At 36.1% G+C, this 19,104-nt stretch overlaps 1 protein-coding gene across 1 annotated transcript; it reads left to right on the top strand.

The window, feature by feature from the left end:
- Positions 1-655: 655 nt before the first annotated feature.
- On the top strand, positions 656-18,980 carry LOC118750706 (putative glycerol kinase 5). The gene is made up of 7 exons (XM_036485436.1): positions 656-762; positions 4,549-4,808; positions 7,437-7,549; positions 15,200-15,326; positions 15,400-15,852; positions 16,030-16,193; positions 18,638-18,980. The coding sequence occupies exons 1-7, from the start codon at positions 663-665 to the stop codon at positions 18,912-18,914; spliced, it is 1,494 nt and encodes a 497-aa protein (XP_036341329.1). The 5' UTR covers positions 656-662; the 3' UTR covers positions 18,915-18,980.
- The last annotated feature ends 124 nt before the right edge of the window (positions 18,981-19,104 follow it).

Raw genomic sequence — 19,104 nt, 5'->3', positions numbered from 1 at the left:
TTCTTTTTCGCACGTCATGGGTACATTGAATAATTCTATAATTCTTTGAAAATAATGGCACGTGTATGTATAAAGCAGGTATGCCTTACGCTGGCAGAACTCCATAAGCAAGTGCCCTGCGCTGGGCATGCCTGGTATAAAGTTTCGCCAGCCCTGGGCTAGGTACATGACCTAGCGGATTGGCGTCGCGCGGTGCGATTAAAACCATTACCAGCGATCAACTATACAAACTCATATGGCGGTGTTTATGATGGTGCGATTGATACCGCCATAAGAGTTTGTGTAATACGGTGTTCGCTTGAGGCGATTTTACAGGCAACTTTTAGTTGAAAGCGAAAATCGCCTGGTGTGAACGGGTTTTCAACTAATCGCTTCCCATGCAGTTGGGGTGCAGACAACTATTGATTCGCCTCTAAAATTGCCTGGAAAATCGCCTCATGCGAACACCGTATAATTGACCGCTAGCAGCGATTTTAAACGCTTCGCGCGATACGAATTTGCTTGGTCATGTATCGAGCCTTATGGCACCGTTAATCACTGCGCCATAAACACCGCATGTAAATTTGTATAATTTATCGCTGAATTGAATTGAAAACCTCGACTCTTTAGATATGAAATGTTGAAATGCAAAGATTGAGTACAACTAAATATAATACACTTCTATGCAGGTCAAATTGCTGAACCCTCAACCGGGGCACTTTGAAATTGAACCAGAAACGCTGTGGGCTCAAATCGTCAGCGTTGTAAACAGGGCAGTTATAGGTGAGCAGAGAATTAAAAAATATTAGCTCGTGGTTATAGTCAAAATAAAGTTTTAATAAAGTCTTAAAGTAATCGCAGTTGTTTTTTGTATGTCAAAAAAGCTGGAACTTACTTTAGAGTCGACTTTATTTTGACAATAACTACGGTTCATTAAGGTTAATCATCAAAACATGCTAACTTTGGAAATGTGTAACTTTAAGATATTACACCCAGTATTGCATGCTTGCACCTCATTAAATATGCGTAAATACATACTAATACTTATCGTACATATCGTTTTACTAAAGTGGAATATTTTCAGTACACATTTTATGTCAGATTAATGCTGGTCAAAATCAGTCTCATCTCAAGTCACTAAACTTAAGACTATTAAGAACATGTCTGGCAACTGTCGTTCAAATCACCAAAGTCTTTCGAAAGTCTTGTCAATTCGAAAGACCAAAAGCCAGTTCCAGATGCATATTTAGATGGTATTTAAGCTTAATTTTAGATTGTTATTTAAATGCCATTTCAGTTTTGTAGGGTTTCAGATCACATTTATTTAAATATTCGAAACAAGTGGCAACACTGTTGCTTATTCCTTGAAATTTTTGTAGCAATTATTTGTTTGTTTGTTTTCACGCTTTCCGGGCTATTTCGGTAATTAGATCGTCAAAATAAGTTAATTCTATTTCACTATCACTTTGTAGTACTAGTGGTTCACACGACACCTACACAAGATCTGACAAGATGAAGCAAAAGAAAAAAGTAATTTTCTGGCTGACGTTTGTAATTTCAGCGCCATGTTATTTTCTGTGTAAAGTAAACAAAGAATATGAAGACGAAGCATAAAGAAAAAAATGCAAGCAATATTGGAGCACATGTTTGTGCTTACCAATTTATTATTTTTGTAAGTGTTTTTGCATCCAATCACCGCGCACTTCATTTTAATTACATTTGCACAAAAAATTTATTGAAAATGGCTTAAAAATCACTGAAATAAACCACCGACAAAATACACATAGAGAAAGAAGCAAAACAGAAATAGCAAACTTTCAAATTACAAACATCACACACTTTTTTCTCAATTGCTATTACAAATGGCTGCTTCTCAACCCGTCAGATCTGTTCTAATTGGTTCATGATCTTTAACCATATAGTGGTAGTGAAATTGAAACGTACTACCACCAACCATGTAGTGATAGGAAATTTGAAATGCACTACCACTGACCATATAGTAGTAGTGAAATTTGAAATGCATTATCACTGAAGCCCTAGTGGTAGTGAAAATCTCGATTTAGTGACCCTTGACGCACAGTGTTTCAAATAGCAGATCTAACTGGACGAAAGTCAAAATTTTATTTGTTTATAAAATACTTTATGGTACTTGGAATACATTCCTGACAACACATTTAAATAACAATTGCATTTATTAAAGCAATAAACACATGGACAAAAAAAAGAAGGTAAGTCAACGCCGTCTATTTGAGAACTCTATTGTAAAAAGTGAAATTTAACGTAAAAATTTGCTAATCGCACTCACAATTATTTGCATAATTGCATATTGAATTTATAAACCAAAAATTACACTTATTTCGCTATAGATGCAGCGGTCATAACGAAATTTATGTCCACATTAGTGCAAGTAAATTTAAATTAAAGTCCTTGTTAGAACTAAATCCGCTTTATATTCTTTGACCAACCTCAAAATAATAAACAGTTTAAGTACGAAATGAAAGAGAATCAAGCTTAACCAGTAGTATATGTTTTTGGGTTTAATTAAAATCAAAGTGAAATTTTTAAAAGCAATTTATTTAAAAATGCGCAAAGTGCATTTGGTTTTGAACTCGGATTCTTAATAAGGAAGGAACACACTTTATTGCAGTACTGTCAAATTTAAAAGCGCGTTGCGCATTTAAAAAAAAGTGATTTTGAAAACTACACTTGCAAAAAGCAGAGGTCGATTTAGTTTTTTTAAACATAATTTTTTTAAAACACATAATTTCAAACAAAATACACCAAAATAATAAATAAACTTCATTCATAAAATAACGAAATATAATACCGTTTTTTTGCAGTAACAATTTGAATTGCACATTTGAATTTCTCAGTTTTGAAAAGAAAAAAGTTTTTTGTTCAAATTTGTCAAGTTTGGACACGCATATCTCCCAGCCGAAAAACGATAGAAAGGTGAAAACTGTCCCGCAAATGTAGAATTTAATGGGAACCTGCGTTTTTATTTTTCCAAAAAAAAACATTTTTTTAATTGAATTTTGAGCACGCTTGGCTCCAGTGTACGCTGTGCAAATAATATTCAACGGCGTGATGAGGACGTGAACGTGAAAAAGTCATTGCCGCGCATTTCTTAATGTTCAAATTGAGCTTATCCTCTACACACCAGCAATGCTACTTATAGTTAATAGACTTGATGTGAGGTGAACAATATGAATATTTGCTAATAATGAAAATATTATTTTAGAGCTAATAAGAGTTCAATAGAAATCCAAGAGACTTGAGAGAAAAGTATATTTGTATACGTATTTATGTGCTATAGTACCATAATTACAATATTTTGTTATACTTTAGGGCTACAATATCGACCTCAGCAGGGTTTCTATATTATAGTGGTTAAAATTAAGCAGATATATTTTAACTTTTTTTTTAAATAAGCTAAGATTTCTAATGATCTGTACAGAAGCAGGAAGAGAGTTGAACAATTTGCACGACGTGTATGTATATAAACTTCCAAAATGAGACGTGCGAGCAGGCGAAACATGTACAGATGGAAGTAAGTTTTTGCGTAAGTAGTAAATTTCTGACGGAAAGCTTTCTAGGTAGCCAGATTTAATAAAAAAATATTTTTAGAACTTTGAAACAATATAAATGCCGGCATGGAAGTATATCAAGTTTTCTAAAAAATTGCATAGTGCTAGATCTGCTGTTAGCGTTACAGATCCGTCTAATTACGCGTTTTTGAATTGTTACAATGGGTGAGAATTTATTAGCCGAAGCGCCACCCCAGCAGGTGATTCCATATTGCAGCTTTGACTGAAATATACCATAATAAACAATTTTTATTGTGGGCATAGAACACAACTTTGTGAGGCGGTAGAAGTGACGAATGGTGTTAAGAAAGTATTGTTTTATCGTATGGAGAAGTTCAGACCACTTTAAACGATTGTCAATAACTATACCTAGATACTTAAAATTTTGCGACAGCGTCAGCCTTAAAACAGTTGTCGCTACGCTAAATTTTTGTCGCTAAAATTCTCTCAGTGAAAAGTAGTGGGTCCGAAAAGTATACAACATTGAAGAGTAACTCATGCAATCTGTAATCAGCCAAATCTGGTAGTATGCGGGGAATGTAACTAGATGTTACGTGTTAATGGGGGCGCCTGCTATTCTTTTGGAGATTTTCGGCGATCAAAATTAGTGATAGCGAACGGTGGAGTCCGGCTGCTGTATTGTACTGCTTAAAAAATGTCACTACACACGAATAAAGGCGCGATAGTGATTTGACGGCGAAAAAAGGCGCGTAAAAATTTTGGGAAAAAATATGCTTATGAAAAACTTCGGCGAAGTAAGTTAAGAGTTTTTGACGCTAAAGTTTTTTATGCGTCTTTTTTCGCCATCAACTTTTGAGCTCACGCCTTTATTCGTGTCTAGTGACGATGTATTTTTATAATTTTTCAATTAAGAAAAATTAGCACGCTTTATTTTGTTATATAAATATGTATAAACTTGATCGTCATTCCCAATCGATGAAACTGTTTAATTTTTTCTTTATTATCCAAATCCAAATCTAAGATGCCCAATTAAAACCCTGTGATATCACGAACTTTGGTTTGTCGACACAACGCTGTACATTTCTTACGTGGAACCACGAAACACAGGAGTATTACCATAATTTTATAACATGGAAAGATTTGCGTGCGAATACATTAGTGGACCAGTGGAATGCTGGAGCAGCTATTAAGGCATTAAACATATTTTCTTACGTTTTGTACTTGATTACACGGAGCAAACGATTTCTAGCAGCAAGTGTGTTGAAAATGATGAATGGGCAGGTAAATTATGTATTTCGATGTATTGAATAACAAAAGCTTTTTTCTTGGGCGTAACAGCTGTTTTCACCAGAAATTTAAATGTAAAATTATTTTTTATTTTCTGTCAATTTCCATATAAAATTAAAAAATTAAAATAATTTTTCACTTAAATTGCCTTTGTGAAATTGGCTGTAAAAGTGTAACCATGATAAAAATATAGTAAGGTAGAACCGCTGAGAGTCACTTTTAAAATTCTTGACGTTTCCAAACAATTTAATTTTTAAATTTACTCACAAACTCACACCCACATTTTCATTTTCAATCTCAAGCAACAACAATTTCGAACAATTTCAATTTTTTATTTTCACTTTTATATGATTTTAAAATGTTGGCAAACTTCAAAAAAAAAATCATGGCCGACAAATTGAGAGAACGGTTCTACCTTGCTATGTTTTTATCATGAGTGTAACAATTCGCTATATTAAATTACTATCATAAAACTCGAGGTTATTCGAGGTGAACACATTAAAACAGAGGAAAGTAACACAAATGTTCAGTATAAGTTAAAAGCGACAAAAACCACGATTAAAACATTACAAGGTAAATTCATTCTCTCAATTCTTCGGCCATGATATTTTTCTGCGGTTTGCAAGCATTTTAAAATCATATAAAATTGAAAATAAAAAAATTGAATTGCTCACAATTGTTGTTGTTTGAGATTGAAAATTAGAAAGTGTGTGTGAGATTGAGTTTTGAATTTTTGAAATACATATATTAGGTTTGTATAGTAACCAATATTCAGTACTAAATTGTACTGAAACCTGGAAATTTTTACTGGAAAAGTGTATGATAACCCAAAAAATTTGCAAGACAGCACTGATTCGAGAGCGTAACAACACGGGAGAGCTGAAAATTCTTGCTACTGAAATTTTTACTAGCAGAAAGTAGCTAGCAGAAGAAGAAGAAGAATAAATGTCAAAAGCTTCCATTTGTTGAATTAGTTTAGCACAAGCAAAAGTAAAATGAGTGGAAATCAAAATATAAATGACGTACTGGACTTTATAAGCAGTGATCGGACTTAAAAAAAATTCTTTGTGGTAGAATCTGGAAAAAAATGTGGTAGATTTCAAAAAAATGTGGTAGAGATCAGGTTTTGGAACAAACTTTGTACAAAAATTAAAAAAATTCTGCAAGGTTTCTCCTAAATTGCAAACTTTTTAATTAGACACTGAAAAAAAATTAATTTTAGCATATTAAGTGCAAGATTGAAGTTGCTAAAATTTGCGTTAAATGTTGGGAATTTTTTTCCTTAACAGTGTAAAGCAATTCCTTCTATATCAAGATATTTTTCGAATATATTTTGAGAGATTTCTGCAACCTTGCGGAGTGCTGCCGGCTTTTCTTTTTGTCACATCACGATGTAGCGAACAAATGTGGCACGTTCTAGAAACCGCTACTTGGGATGTGCCGATTTTGGCAATTCTCAAGTAAAAGTAAACAATGCCTCAGAAACTTTCGAAGCACTGAAATTTGCTAATCCCCGTTTTTTAACATTTTCGCCATTAATTCTTTTTATAAATCAAATATTTTGCAATTTAACACAATAAAATCACGTTTCCTGTCGAAAAATGTATTATTGATTTGTATTACTGATTTGTGAATAGTAAAATGTTTACAGCAGAATATCAAAACGGTGCAACAACTATTCACTTACAAGTGTTTACTAGCTTTGTGTTCAATAACTTTTTCTGCTAGTTTTCTCTCTCAATTTTACGCTCTATTTCGCTTTTACGCTCTCGCTGCAATATTTTACTGGTGAAGTTACTATACAAAGCTATTGCTGGCAAACGTCAGACTGCCTCTCAATGGTTTCACCTTGTTATATTTTTATCGGAACAAAAACTATTTAGAACTGAGGTGAGTTTTTCTTTTCAATTATATAAACTAACTAAGCTTATTAAAAGTTTATTTTGAGTGCTAAGCGACGTCAACTGACTAAAATGAGTAAAACAATTAACCTTTTTGTGTTAGTTGAACAGCAGCAACTGATGATGACACCACGCGCATGTCGAAACAATTATTTTGAAATATAAACATTTTTAAGCGACAAAAAGATTGATTGTTTTACTCATTTTAGTTAACTAAGATTATGGAGAGAAACTTCTAAGGACTCAAGTGAGTCCAACAACTACACTTTTTATCACAAGCACCTATTGTAGTAATGTCTCCTTACTTTATCGCACGTTTAATAATAAATAGAATTATTTCAAAATTAAATTTTGTGGGGAAACGCTATTAAAGTTTGGTCAATTATTATATGAATGTAATATACAAAATAGATGGAAAGACACATATCTTCGCCATTTTTTGGAGAGTTTAGTTATCTTGTAGACTAAACATATTCTTCTTGTCAAGCTTTTAACTGAATGATGAAATCTCAAAAAAAAAATAAATAAATATTGAATTCATTCCTTATATTATTGAACGTGCCGTATCTTAATCTGATGTGACTGAGTGTTCCAAAGTTATAGCCAAAAAAATGTTTCACACCAAAAATCTTCTTCCAACATAAGTGTTCAAATAAAACTGACAAACACTAAACTTTTTTTTTCGTGATACGCCCTAATGCACTTACTTTTCTTTGTACAGGTCACTCTGCGCCTTCTGCATGAGCTTGAGAACAACACTCGTCTTCGAGAGGCACTTAAGCAAAAAGACGCACGCGTTGAACTATTAGATTCCTGGATACTTTACAAATTAAGGTAAATTTATAAAATTAACGACAAAATCAATAATTTGTTAAAATACATATGTATGTACATTAGGGTGCTTTTTTTCGGCGACTATTTTTTTTTTACTCCCACCTCGAAATTTTGTGGGAAGTATCTAAAAACAGGCAGGGGGAGTGAGTCGCTCACAAGAGTCATGCGAGAAGCGAAGACTCTGACCTAGACAGTGTCGATGAGGGCGCATCTAGTGTCAGCTCAGTGAGAGAAAAGGAGTACCGCGAGGTATGACGCGAATGGGGGCAGGAAATTGGAAATTAAGAGGGGAAGAGCGGCCTATCGCAATACAGAGCAGCCCTCAACCTCAAACTAAGCTCATGCTATGGGCCAGAGAATCTGTGGAGGCGGGAAGGAAGTGGTTTGACAACCATTGATTCGCATCCGGTGACCCTAGGTACGATAATAGCATCGAGGAGGCGGAGGATGAGTGTGGGGACCGGATGAAGCGGCAGAGATCGGCGGAAGGTGAGAAATCCACCATCAAGCGACACAAGAGTGGGAAGGGAGAAAGGCTGCCAACGTCCAAAGCTGTGAGGCAGGCGAGCGACAGCAAGTCGGCGATGCTAAGACCCTCTGGGTCAGCAAGCGGCGGGTCGTGCGCAAGAGCTGTAAAACAGGTTTATGAGGACCGGCGCAGTGACGGCGACAAACCGTCGTCCTCCAAGGCGCCAAGAGAGATAGCCGACGATGAGCAGGGGGCTAGGGCCGATGTTTCTCAGCACCCTGGAGCGAAGCTGAGTGAGCCAGGCAGTATATGGCAGTAGCGCTTCTGGACCGCAGCGAGCCCTATGGACAGATGACGCATGCATGAAGATCCAGACTGGTCTATGCCCTCTTTTGATGCAGCAGGTTAGTATAATATGGTAAAACTCGTTTAATGCAACGACGACATGACACTAAGTTGGTAAAACGGAGTGGTGCCGAACCTCCAGAGACCGGATGATGCGCAGCTAGAGGTGGTGAGCCCTTATCCCCATGATACCGAAGGCTAAGTTATGATGCCGTGTGTGGCGAAAGCGGAGGACGTTTTGCTGCTGCAGAGTCAAAATCCGAACATACCCACTCGATATTGGAGAGTAGACCACGTATCAAAGCCTACGGAGGAAGGACAAGAGGATATATCGTCCAGATAAATGAGGTGGCGGAGGGCCTACTACGGAACAATGTAGTGGGGTATGGGTAGCGTCTATCTCAGACTTATGAAGAGACCTCCGAAAGGCGACGTCAATCAGAACACGCTCGAAGCAGGGGAAGTCGAGAAGGACCTAGGTCTCGATAGCTTGGCTAGCCTGATTGTAGCGGAGAAAGACAGCGTTGATGGTGACAGCGTCGAACAGCGTTCTTGATTTATTTTTCTGTTCCGAGCCTGGCGTAGAGCTGAGAGGATGGATGGTCCTTCTTCTCGGATCATGCTTATATAGGCTTTACTATTTCTGGTAACAAATTCCTAAAGGATGCTTCTTTCAGGAACCCCAGACTCACAAACTGGGCCCTTTTTTCAAAAAATAGTCGAGGAGGACAGGCCGAGTTCGCCCAGATCTGTTAGAGATGCAAAGGATCTGGAAAATGTGAACGATCATCTATCCGAAATACCAAATGGCCCCCTATGGATGTCTAAAGGAAGGACAAAGCCCCCCTCGATGAAGCCATGAACTTAGCATCCTTATAAAACGGGGTAGGGTAACTTTTAGGCTAGCCAAGTGTGCTGAATCTAACGAATGTTGGGAGGAGTACAAGGATCTTCTAAAGATCTACAAGAAATCCATACGCAGTGGTACAAGAAGCTCATGGAGGAACTTCTGTAGTGGAATCGAAAGTTCCAGCAAGACAGCAAGGCTAAGGAAGCTCCTGACCAAGGGTTGTGTGATTCCTATAGCGGTCCAGGTGGACCTCCAGGGGTCCACGGGAGACTCGACAAAGGCCTACGCTAGCCTGGGGTCCACGAGGTATAAGTGGGGATCCACGAAAATTTGTCTGGCTTCGATAGTAAAGAACCAAAATGGTTGCTTGATAGCCTATTTATTTAACTTTTATTTTTTTGAGTGGTGTATAGTGCTCTTGACGCACTGGTAAACTTACCGTCACTTTGTGTCATCATCAGTGATCGGGCTTTAAAAAAATTCTGTGTGGTAGAATCTGGAAAAAATGTGGTAGATATCAGAAAAAGGTGGTAGATCTCTGGGTTTGGATCAAACTTTGTACAAAAATTTAAAAAATTCTGCAAGGTTTCACCTAAATTGCAAACTTTTTAATTTCAATTTATTTATTTAAATGCACATATAAGACATAGTCTTTTACAGTGCCATATTTCAAAACAATTACATAATAACAAAATTTTGGTAGCTTAAAGAATATATGTATACTAATTAGTTGTTAAACCAGTTTCTGAACATTTCATATATTTTTCAGTTGAAGAAAGAAATAGTAAAGTGGGAAACAAAAATTTGTATTAAGATGGTACAGGATTTAGTTTGAGAAGAAAGAGTACACAGCCGATCTGAAGCGCTTTGGACTAGTTTCCGATTTTAATTTTCTTGGCAAAGAATTCCACAACTGTACGGCTCTAACAAAAAACATTCTTGATGTAACTGAATACTTAAAATAAGGTACGATAAGACTGCATGTGCGAGTTGACTGTGCAAACGTCAGTTTCGAAAAAAGGTATTTCGGGCAACGGGTGTAGATTACTTTATATATGAATAACACCAAACGACGATCAAAGAATATAGATATGCTGCAGTCAAGAATATTTGTCGAAAACTCGGAGATGTGATCAAATTTACGCTTGAGATATATATATCTAGCGGCATTGTTAAATAATAATTGATATTTTCCGAAGGATTCTTTATCGAGACAACCATATATTAACTCGTGGTACGATATTATTGGTACCAATAGCATTTTAACAAGCTTAAGTTTGACATCTTTGGGAATGAAGTAAGCTGTTTTCCATAACTGCCTCAGTACAGAATACATTCGGCTAACTGATGCAGTGTAAACCCAAGTGTTTTAACAATCTTCTCATACTTCACAACACTCCCATTCAGCATGATTGGAGAAACATTATCAAGATTGTAGGGAAAATAGGATAGGGTAATTGCCTGCGTTTTGGACTAATTGAGGTTAAGCCTGTTATTTTTTGACCACAGAGAAATGGCTTGTAAGTCCTCATTTATTCGGAGGACTTAGTCTTCTGTTAATCCTAGAGGGGCAGAGAGGCATATCTGAGCGTTGTCAGCTTAAAGATGAATTGATACATTTTTGCAGCATTTTTCTAAGTAAATTGAATAATACCGGACCAAGAATGGAGCCTTGCGGTACACCCGATTTTACTGGTGTTAAGCTAGAGCGGTTATCCCTGAAAACAACCCTTTGATGTCTATTAGTCAAATAGCTTTCAATTAGTTTCACTGCATCATTGCTGAATCCGAAATATGTGTCAAGCTTTCGAATGAGGATTCTATGGCAAACAGCGTCAAAAGCTTTCGAAAAATCCAATAAGGTGAGGATTGTTAGGTTGCCTTTATCGAAGGATGGACGAACGTCCTCCATGACTTTGAGCATAGCGGTTGGGCAGCTATGTCCTCTGCGATATCCCGATTGATTTTCAGATAAATGGACATTTTCTATCAGGTACTTCATCATTTGATTCAGTAAAACTTTTTCGAAAATCTTTGATAAAGACGGTAAAATGCTGATTGGCCGAAAGTCACAGGGTTGTAATGCATTACCTTTTTTCGCGGCAGGTATAATATTAGCCACTTTCCAGGCATCAGGAAATCTAAGTAAAGTTAGCGAAAAATTTATAATATGCGTTAAGGGTGATATGATGTAAGGAAGAACGAGCCTTATAAACCTTAAGCTTATTTTGTCCTCTCCGACAGCATTTGATTTAATTGAAAGAATGCAGGGTATTATTTCCGATTCGGAAATATTAGAAAAGTTAAATCTGCGGCTAAAATCATACGAAATATTTACGTTGGGCACAAAAATATCATGCTCCTCAGGTAATTTAATTGCAAAGTAATCATTCATGGCTTCAATCAACATCGATCACACACTCAGATTTCAAATTAGATTTGACTCCAAGCTGTTTTAAATTATTCCACAGAACTTTCGGAGGACGACTAGTATTAAGTTTGTTTTGAAAGTAACATATTTTTGACTCACGTGTGATTTTAGTTGCCCGGTTCCGCATACGTTTATATGCCACCCGATTTTCTTCATTCGCGTTTTTCCTCCAGAAATTATAGCTTTTGTTTCGAGTTCTTATCGCCTCAAGTACCCTCTTAGTGAACCATGGTTGCCTGTTTCAATTAACTTTAATTTTTCTAAGTGAAATATATTTATAAAAAGATAATTGACTAAATTGGAAAAATGTTCAACTTTTTAATATAATATCGGCAAAAAACCAACAGTCATTCGAAGGTAGGGCTGAAGCTTCATTACCTAGGTCTTCAACATTGATTCCGTTAAAGTTTCGTGTATACAGATACTCGCGCGAAGACTCATTCAGTCATGAGAACTCATGAGAGACTAATGAAGAGCTCGGAAGACTCATTCAGTCATGAGAAGCCAAGCACTTGTGATTACTTGCTCAACACATACTCACTAGCTCACAAGTCGGCGCTCTCTTTTTCATAACAATAAGCAGAGTGTCTAGATTTGACGATTTCGCGCCAATTTGGCGATTTTTTTGGATATTTGCGCGTAAAAATTTTTCCCCCTCAAATAAATTTTTTCCAATTATAAAAATATACAAAACTTAGTTTTCTACCGATAACTTTTACAGAAGAGGCTAATAACTACGTGATAAACTTGACTTAAGAAGCATATTAAAAGACTGTCAAAAATGTTTAATCACCCTAATCGAAGATATTTTGAAACGATTACCTAGTCAATTAAATACTTAAAAAAGCTTTGATTTTGTCACTAGAAAAGTGCGTGAATCACAAGGGGGCGAGTTTCAGGGACCTGCTAATTCACTTTGAAGGAAATACTTTGAAGGAAAGAAGAGCAGCGGAAATTAAATATTTAAATCTTTTAACTTTCCCATGGAATAACTTTTCTCAGAACGATTCCATTCGACTCTGAAGAATTTTGGATAATTGCTTTCGGAGTGAAAACCGCAACAAGCAATAAAATGTTTGGAAATATATGTTAATTCATGTTATTATCCTTGCCGCACTCACACGCTTTGTTGAGCGCATTTTTTTCCGAAATGAATTCAACAAAAACTAAGATTCGAAATAGGATGACGTTTCCAATATCAAACAGTATGTTATCGAGGTTGAATAGCTCAATATATGGCAACAACAGAAATGTAAATCATTCAGACACTATAGGTGATTTTGAAGAAATTGTGGAAATAGCTGATCTCGCCTTATTATAGGTTTTTATTTAATTTTTAGCGCCGAGCTCTTAAAAGTGGATTGAGCGATTAATCAATTAATATGAGTTATAATAAATTTATTAATTGCGCAGTCCTATTGCAAAATGTGTTGAAACAAATATTTTTAAAAAGTATGCGTATTTTTAAAGAAAACTGTTTATACATTACTATTATATAAGTGGTTTGTGTTATTTATTATTACCATCTAAAGGTATTATATGCGTTTTTGTTCTTAAAAACAATATTATAAAATGATCTCATTTTTAATATAAAGATTTGTTAAATCCAATTCATGAATTTTATTAAAAAAAAAATTGCGTTTTTTTTTAACAATCTGGACACCCTGACAATAAGTGAGCGCCATTCTCACTTGCTAACTCTCCGTGAATAGTTGCGTTTGTTTACTCATTTTCAATAAAATCCAGTAAAAGTGTTTACGAATTTTCATGTTTTGGCGTTTTCGTACGCAAAAACTTGCAAAGTAGGGGAAATTGAGAGAGCGAAAATGACAATTGAGGTCGCAAGTTGTTACTGGATTTTACTGGATAAATTTTTACTTGTAAGAATTTGCCAGTACGAATAACAGCCGATCGCATGTTGCCTGATGAAATTTAAACTAATAAGGAAACTGTTTGTGGGGTTTTATTATTGAATTTCACATAATAAACCCATTTAAATATAAAATATGTATATTTTTTTATTAGGAATTTTCTGCGAATAAACAACGAATTTATCAGCTGTTCATGAAACAATTACTGGAATAGCTTTCGCGTACTTTTTTTGCAAATTTTTTCTATGAGAGCGATTTCTTAGAAATAAAGTTACTGGAGAGTTGCTGGCAAGTTACTCGATCATTTGTAAACAAACACAACTATTATTTCGCTTGCTTCACACGTATGGTCTGATCATGCATACTTCGCATAACTTCGCATAAATTTCAAACTGTAATTCCGTATGTACTTTGTATGCATTTAGTTTGTATTCCATTACCCATAAATTAGCAGAAGTTTTAAAAACTTAGCGATCTGTTGAGTTTAGATTTTGATTCACATTTTCTTAAGTTACATTTTTATTGCGTTGGTACAAATGGTTGTGCGAAGTATGCATAATCAGACCTTTAGTTTCTCGCAAGCAGCTCAACGTTGTGTTTTATTCATTCAGTGCAGGACTCTGATATTCATGGAGTCGAAAACGTCGATAACGATGTTAACCGATGATTAGTTTCAACCAGGCTTTAAGCAACCGGCCCTAAGGGCCGGTTGTTCAATGTGTGGTTATCACTACCACTACAGTATCGACGATTTCGACATCATGCATGTGACATGTGATCGAAAAAGCAGTCGGTGTACTTAACCGGAGCTTCTACCTCCAATGCTAATCCGACATTGAACAACCGGCCTTAGGTGTGTATTGGTTTAAAATACCGTAAAGTACCTTACCGCAAAAAATTTGGCTCTTTCATTTGGTACCCATCAGGGCACATCAAACAGGTAGTAGCATTAGAGCAAAGTGTCAAAAACTATTCGGATTTTTATCTTCTAAATCAAAGCGTGCCACGTGAAATACAAAAAAAAATAAAAAAATAAAAAATTGTAATTGGTAAAATGAAAATTGTTGCAACTTTCTTTCCAAGTTAATTTGTTTGCTTCTCGAAGCAGTGTTCCATCCAAGGCGTATTTTTTTTTATTGTAATTGGAAAAATGAAAATTGTTGCAACTTTCTTTCCAAGATAATTTGTTTGCTTCTCGAAGCAGTGTTCCATCCAAGGTGTATTTTTTGAGTTGCGCGAGCGTCCCCAAAGTTGCTATTCAATCGCTTGTTTTGGATGGAAAAAGGCAAGGCGAATTTACATATATTTATTTTATTAATTCGCCTTGGAAAAAGGTTTCACATGCAAAGAGATTTTAACAATTTAGAATTTTTGTGAGAAAAATTAAAAATATTTGACATTTTCGAGACTTACAGCCGTATTCTAACAAAGTCACAAACTTCAGTTCATCACTGCTGTGATTTCTACCGCGCCTCAAAGCTTGCCGCTCAAAAAATATGCCGCTTCAATTCAATTTTTTAAATTTTTGTGTATTTTTCTAGCGCTCAAAATCGAATTTTTTGTGACACATTTCTCGGCGCACTTGAAATCACAACGGTGATGAGCTAAGTTTTGTGACTCTGTTAGAATATAGGGGCAAATATAACTTAAATTTTTTGTAAACAAATTAACACTTTCAACACAGATCTGGAAATGGCGCACGACCAAATGTTGATCATATCAGCGATATAACTTCTGCTACTGCCACTGGACTTTTTGATCCATTTACACTTAGCTGGTCACCTCTTATGAAAATGCTGTTTGGGATCGATGTAGGTTTTTTCATAATGAGTTTTTCTAATTTACGCAATTTATTTCAAAGTTTGTATATATTTATGCTTGTAGTCTTCTTTACTTCCTAAAGTTGTGGACAATGGCTATAAAGATTTCGGTCAAATACATCCTAGATCCTTAGGACCCGATTGGACTAACTCCGTTATATCTATAAACGCCTCCGCAAGTGATCAAACTGCGGCTCTTTGGGGGTCACATTGCTTTGAGCGTGGTGATGTGAAAATTACTTTGGGCACTGGCGCTTTCCTCAACTTGACTACGGGAAGTGATTGCCACGCCTCGTTAATGGGGATGTATCCGTTGGTTGCTTGGCAATTTAGAGACGCACAAGAATGTGCTCGAACCATTTATTGTATTGAAGGTGCTTCAAATGACATGGGTTCGGTGATAGAATGGGCGAAGCAGTGCGGTCTTTTTACCAACCCCATGGAAACTGCTGCTATCGCGGAATCTGTACCAGACACTAAAGGCGTTTATTTTATACCAGCTTTCAGCGGCCTGGGAGTGAGTATTTAAAAATATTGGGAAATATTCATAGTCAAAATATAGTCGACACTAAAGTTAATAACAGCTTTTTTACATCATTTTTAATGGAATATCTGTCAAATACATATGCTCATTGTGTGAATTTATGTATATTTCTACTTTGTATTAAAAAATTTGTATAAAATAATATTCCAGGCCCCTATTAATGATCAAAAAGCTGCCTCGGGCTTTATTGGAATTACTCCGTCCACGACGCGTGCACATTTAGTGCGAGCTATACTGGAGAGTATAGTCTTCCGAGTAGTTCAATTATGCGAAACAGTGGAAAAAGAAAGCAAATACACATTGAAAGCGTTAAGGTAAGCAAAAATAAGTATACATACATACATCGGCGTAGCCAGAATGAAATTTAGGGGGGGCTCGACCCTATTAAGCTGGCATTTCAGGGTACTATTTTATATATATATAAGGAAAATTTGAAAGTTAGGGGGGGGCTCGAGCACCCCCCTGCCCCTACCTGGCTACGCCCATGCATACATACTCGGATTAACTACCTTATGTGAAAATGGAATGTTTAGTAATATGAAAAGTAGAGATGGGCCCTGGCTTAATTTTTCAGGCACACATTCAAAAACATGCGATCAGTGTTGCCGTTTTAGTGCTTTGCTTGCTAGATACTTTTTTTGACCACATAAATTTAAAATTGCCCCTAGCCCAGTTTTAGCCCTTTGGGAGAATTTACTTATACTTGGCATGAAAAAGTTGTATATGTATGGCTGAGTGGAAGATCGACCTATCTCGGCAGCTGCCGATTCAAAAACGCCCTATATCAGCATATTTTCAATACATTTTGAAGTGAGATAGGGCGTTTTTGAACCGAGTTTTGACATAGGGTGTTTTTCAATTAAATTCTGAAATAGGGCGTTCTTGAAAAGTTTTTTGAGATAGGGCGTTTTCGAACTGGCTGCCGAGATAGGTCGATCTTCCACTCAGCAGTCGATGATTGTACCAGCTGCTGGCGTCGTGAGTGGTGAAATTAGCCCAATTTTCTAAGTAAAAAGTATTTTGGCGGGAATTTCTTGCACTATATGAGTCAAAGCCATGTTTGTGGAAGATTAGGATCACGATATAGTAGTTGTGAAATAAAAAAAAAAAAACAATGTTTAACAAAATGGTAGAAAAATTATGAAATTTCGACTCTAATCATTTCGATCTTTCCTCGACCTCATTTGTAAAGAAATAGATATTGCACCAGCATGCTGCCTGATGGTACAATCACTTGATGGAGCCAGCAAGCTGGTGTCGTATATTTCCCCTTTTATAAAGGTTCTTGGTTGGATAAAATATTCGCTTTTTTCCAGATTTCGTTGTTTTTCTATACCATTGCTTATTGAAAATGTTTGCGTGTATACTTATATATATGTAAGTAAAAAACTTTAGCTACCATTTTTAGCTACAACGACTTTTTTAGCTCTTTTTTAGCTCTTTTTTTAAAGGAATTTGGCTACCAATAAAAATGATTCGCAGCAAAACACTGATTGCGATGCGTCTTTTCTTACAACAGTAGTAGTCTCCTCGTGATGTTAGAATGAAGTAAGGCATTCCCCATTTTCCCCCTGGGTAAGGCGGTTACAGCGCCAAATATAAGTATAGTGCTAGATGGAGCAAAACACACAAATATATTTTTTTAACTGCTCAACCATGCAGTAGGGATGTGTGATTAATCGAGTAATTACTGTTTACTCATAAAAAATTAATGGAAATCCGTGTAACTTTGTTCATTACCTTTGCGTTTGTTTTTTGTGTTGTGGCTGTAGGTGTATGTTTGGCAGGCTGTAGGTGTGTTTTTGGTTAGTATATTGGTGTTTTTGGTTTTGTGTGTTATATCGTTTTCTTTTCTCAAAAAAAGTTCTGCCCTATTATATGGGAACTCTTGTTTTGCGTTGCCCTGAAACCTGAGAAAATTATGCGTTCTTTATATGAGAATGAAACAGAAAATATACTACTCCATCACAATTTATTTATAGAACATAATAAAGCTGAATTATTCACTTGGCCTGTAAGCCTTTAACAATTTTAAAGCAGAACACCTTTTTCTGATAGGGTAAGTAATTCCATTTTTACAAGATTAAATTTAAAATCAACCATGCAACTCTCACCCTCACGTTTATTTGAGGGCAGAAAAGGCAGCACTTTCGCCTGATCAGAGCGCAACCTGCTGAGAAAAGAACACGACGCCTTGTGAAAGGGCTGAGAAAAGAACATGAAAATGTGACAGCGCTAACACAGGGCAGAATAAGTGCAGCCTTTTTTCGAGAAAAGAAAACGCTATAAGGGCCAGTTACTCAATGTCTGGTTAACACTAATCTCCGGTAAAACATCGTTATCGACGTTGCCGACTCCATGTTATATGCATGGAGCCGAACACGTCGATAATGATGTTTAAACGGAGATTAGTGTTAACCAGACATTGAGTAATCGGCCCTAAATGAGAATAAGAAAAAGTAAACAAAAAAATGTCAAATTAAATTCTGAGTTTATTAAACACCCGAATGTGAACTTTTGACATTAGTTCATAAACTCAAAATGTTAAACTCGAGTTAATGGCCCAATGAGAACGTAATATAATAACTCAGCTCCTATTTACTGCCAAATTAGTTCAATTAGGGGAACTATAGTTTAATAAGATGAACGAACTAAGACTTAGAAGAGCGAGTTCATTGAGCTAAACGAACTAGAAGTGAAGTAATCCTTACAGTGAACTAAAACACCAACTCTAATTTGAATATATTTGATCTTTCAGAGTTGATGGCGGAGTATCACGTAACAACTTTGTTTGCCAACTATTAGCAGATGCTACAGGAATATGTGTTGAACGCGCCTCCACTATCGAATCAAGTGTATTGGGAGCATCGTACATGGTTGGATATAATATTGGCCTCTGGAATAGTTTTCACGATCTGCGAAAACTTCGTAAAATAGATCGTGTTTTTGAGCCACGGGTAGAGTATTATTCAAGCATAAAAGAACATATTATGAATTGGATGAAGGCAACGCAACGGTTTCGTAATTGGTATTAAAAGCAAACAATAAAGTCGAACTACCCTGTGAAATTGGGAGTTTCTTTATTTCTTTCGGAAATATAAGAGGAGTCTTTTTATACCTCCAACGTGGTCTGAACCGAGACCCATCTTTGTAAGAAATTCCTAGGAGTCTACTCTGTATTACGATTCGAAAAGAAAATCATTCGGATTCGAATACTTGGTAATA

The sequence above is a fragment of the Rhagoletis pomonella genome, unplaced genomic scaffold (assembly GCF_013731165.1).
Source record: "Rhagoletis pomonella isolate Grant_MI unplaced genomic scaffold, Rhpom_1.0 Rhpom_scaffold_00365, whole genome shotgun sequence".
Taxonomy (NCBI): Eukaryota; Metazoa; Arthropoda; class Insecta; order Diptera; family Tephritidae; genus Rhagoletis; species Rhagoletis pomonella.
Note: the sequence above shows the minus strand (reverse complement) of the source record. Positions and strands in the feature narration are given on the sequence as shown.

What these genes read in the sequence shown, in the direction of transcription:
- LOC118750706 (XM_036485436.1), top strand. Translation starts at nt 663, where the DNA reads ATGCAGGTCAAATTGCTGAACCCTCAACCGGGGCACTTTGAAATTGAA. An exon ending in TGAAAATGATGAATGGGCAG is followed by an intron (nt 4,809 to 7,436) that starts GTAAATTATGTA and finishes TTCTTTGTACAG; the next exon opens with GTCACTCTGCGCCTTCTGCA. An exon ending in CAGCTTTCAGCGGCCTGGGA is followed by an intron (nt 15,853 to 16,029) that starts GTGAGTATTTAA and finishes ATAATATTCCAG; the next exon opens with GCCCCTATTAATGATCAAAA.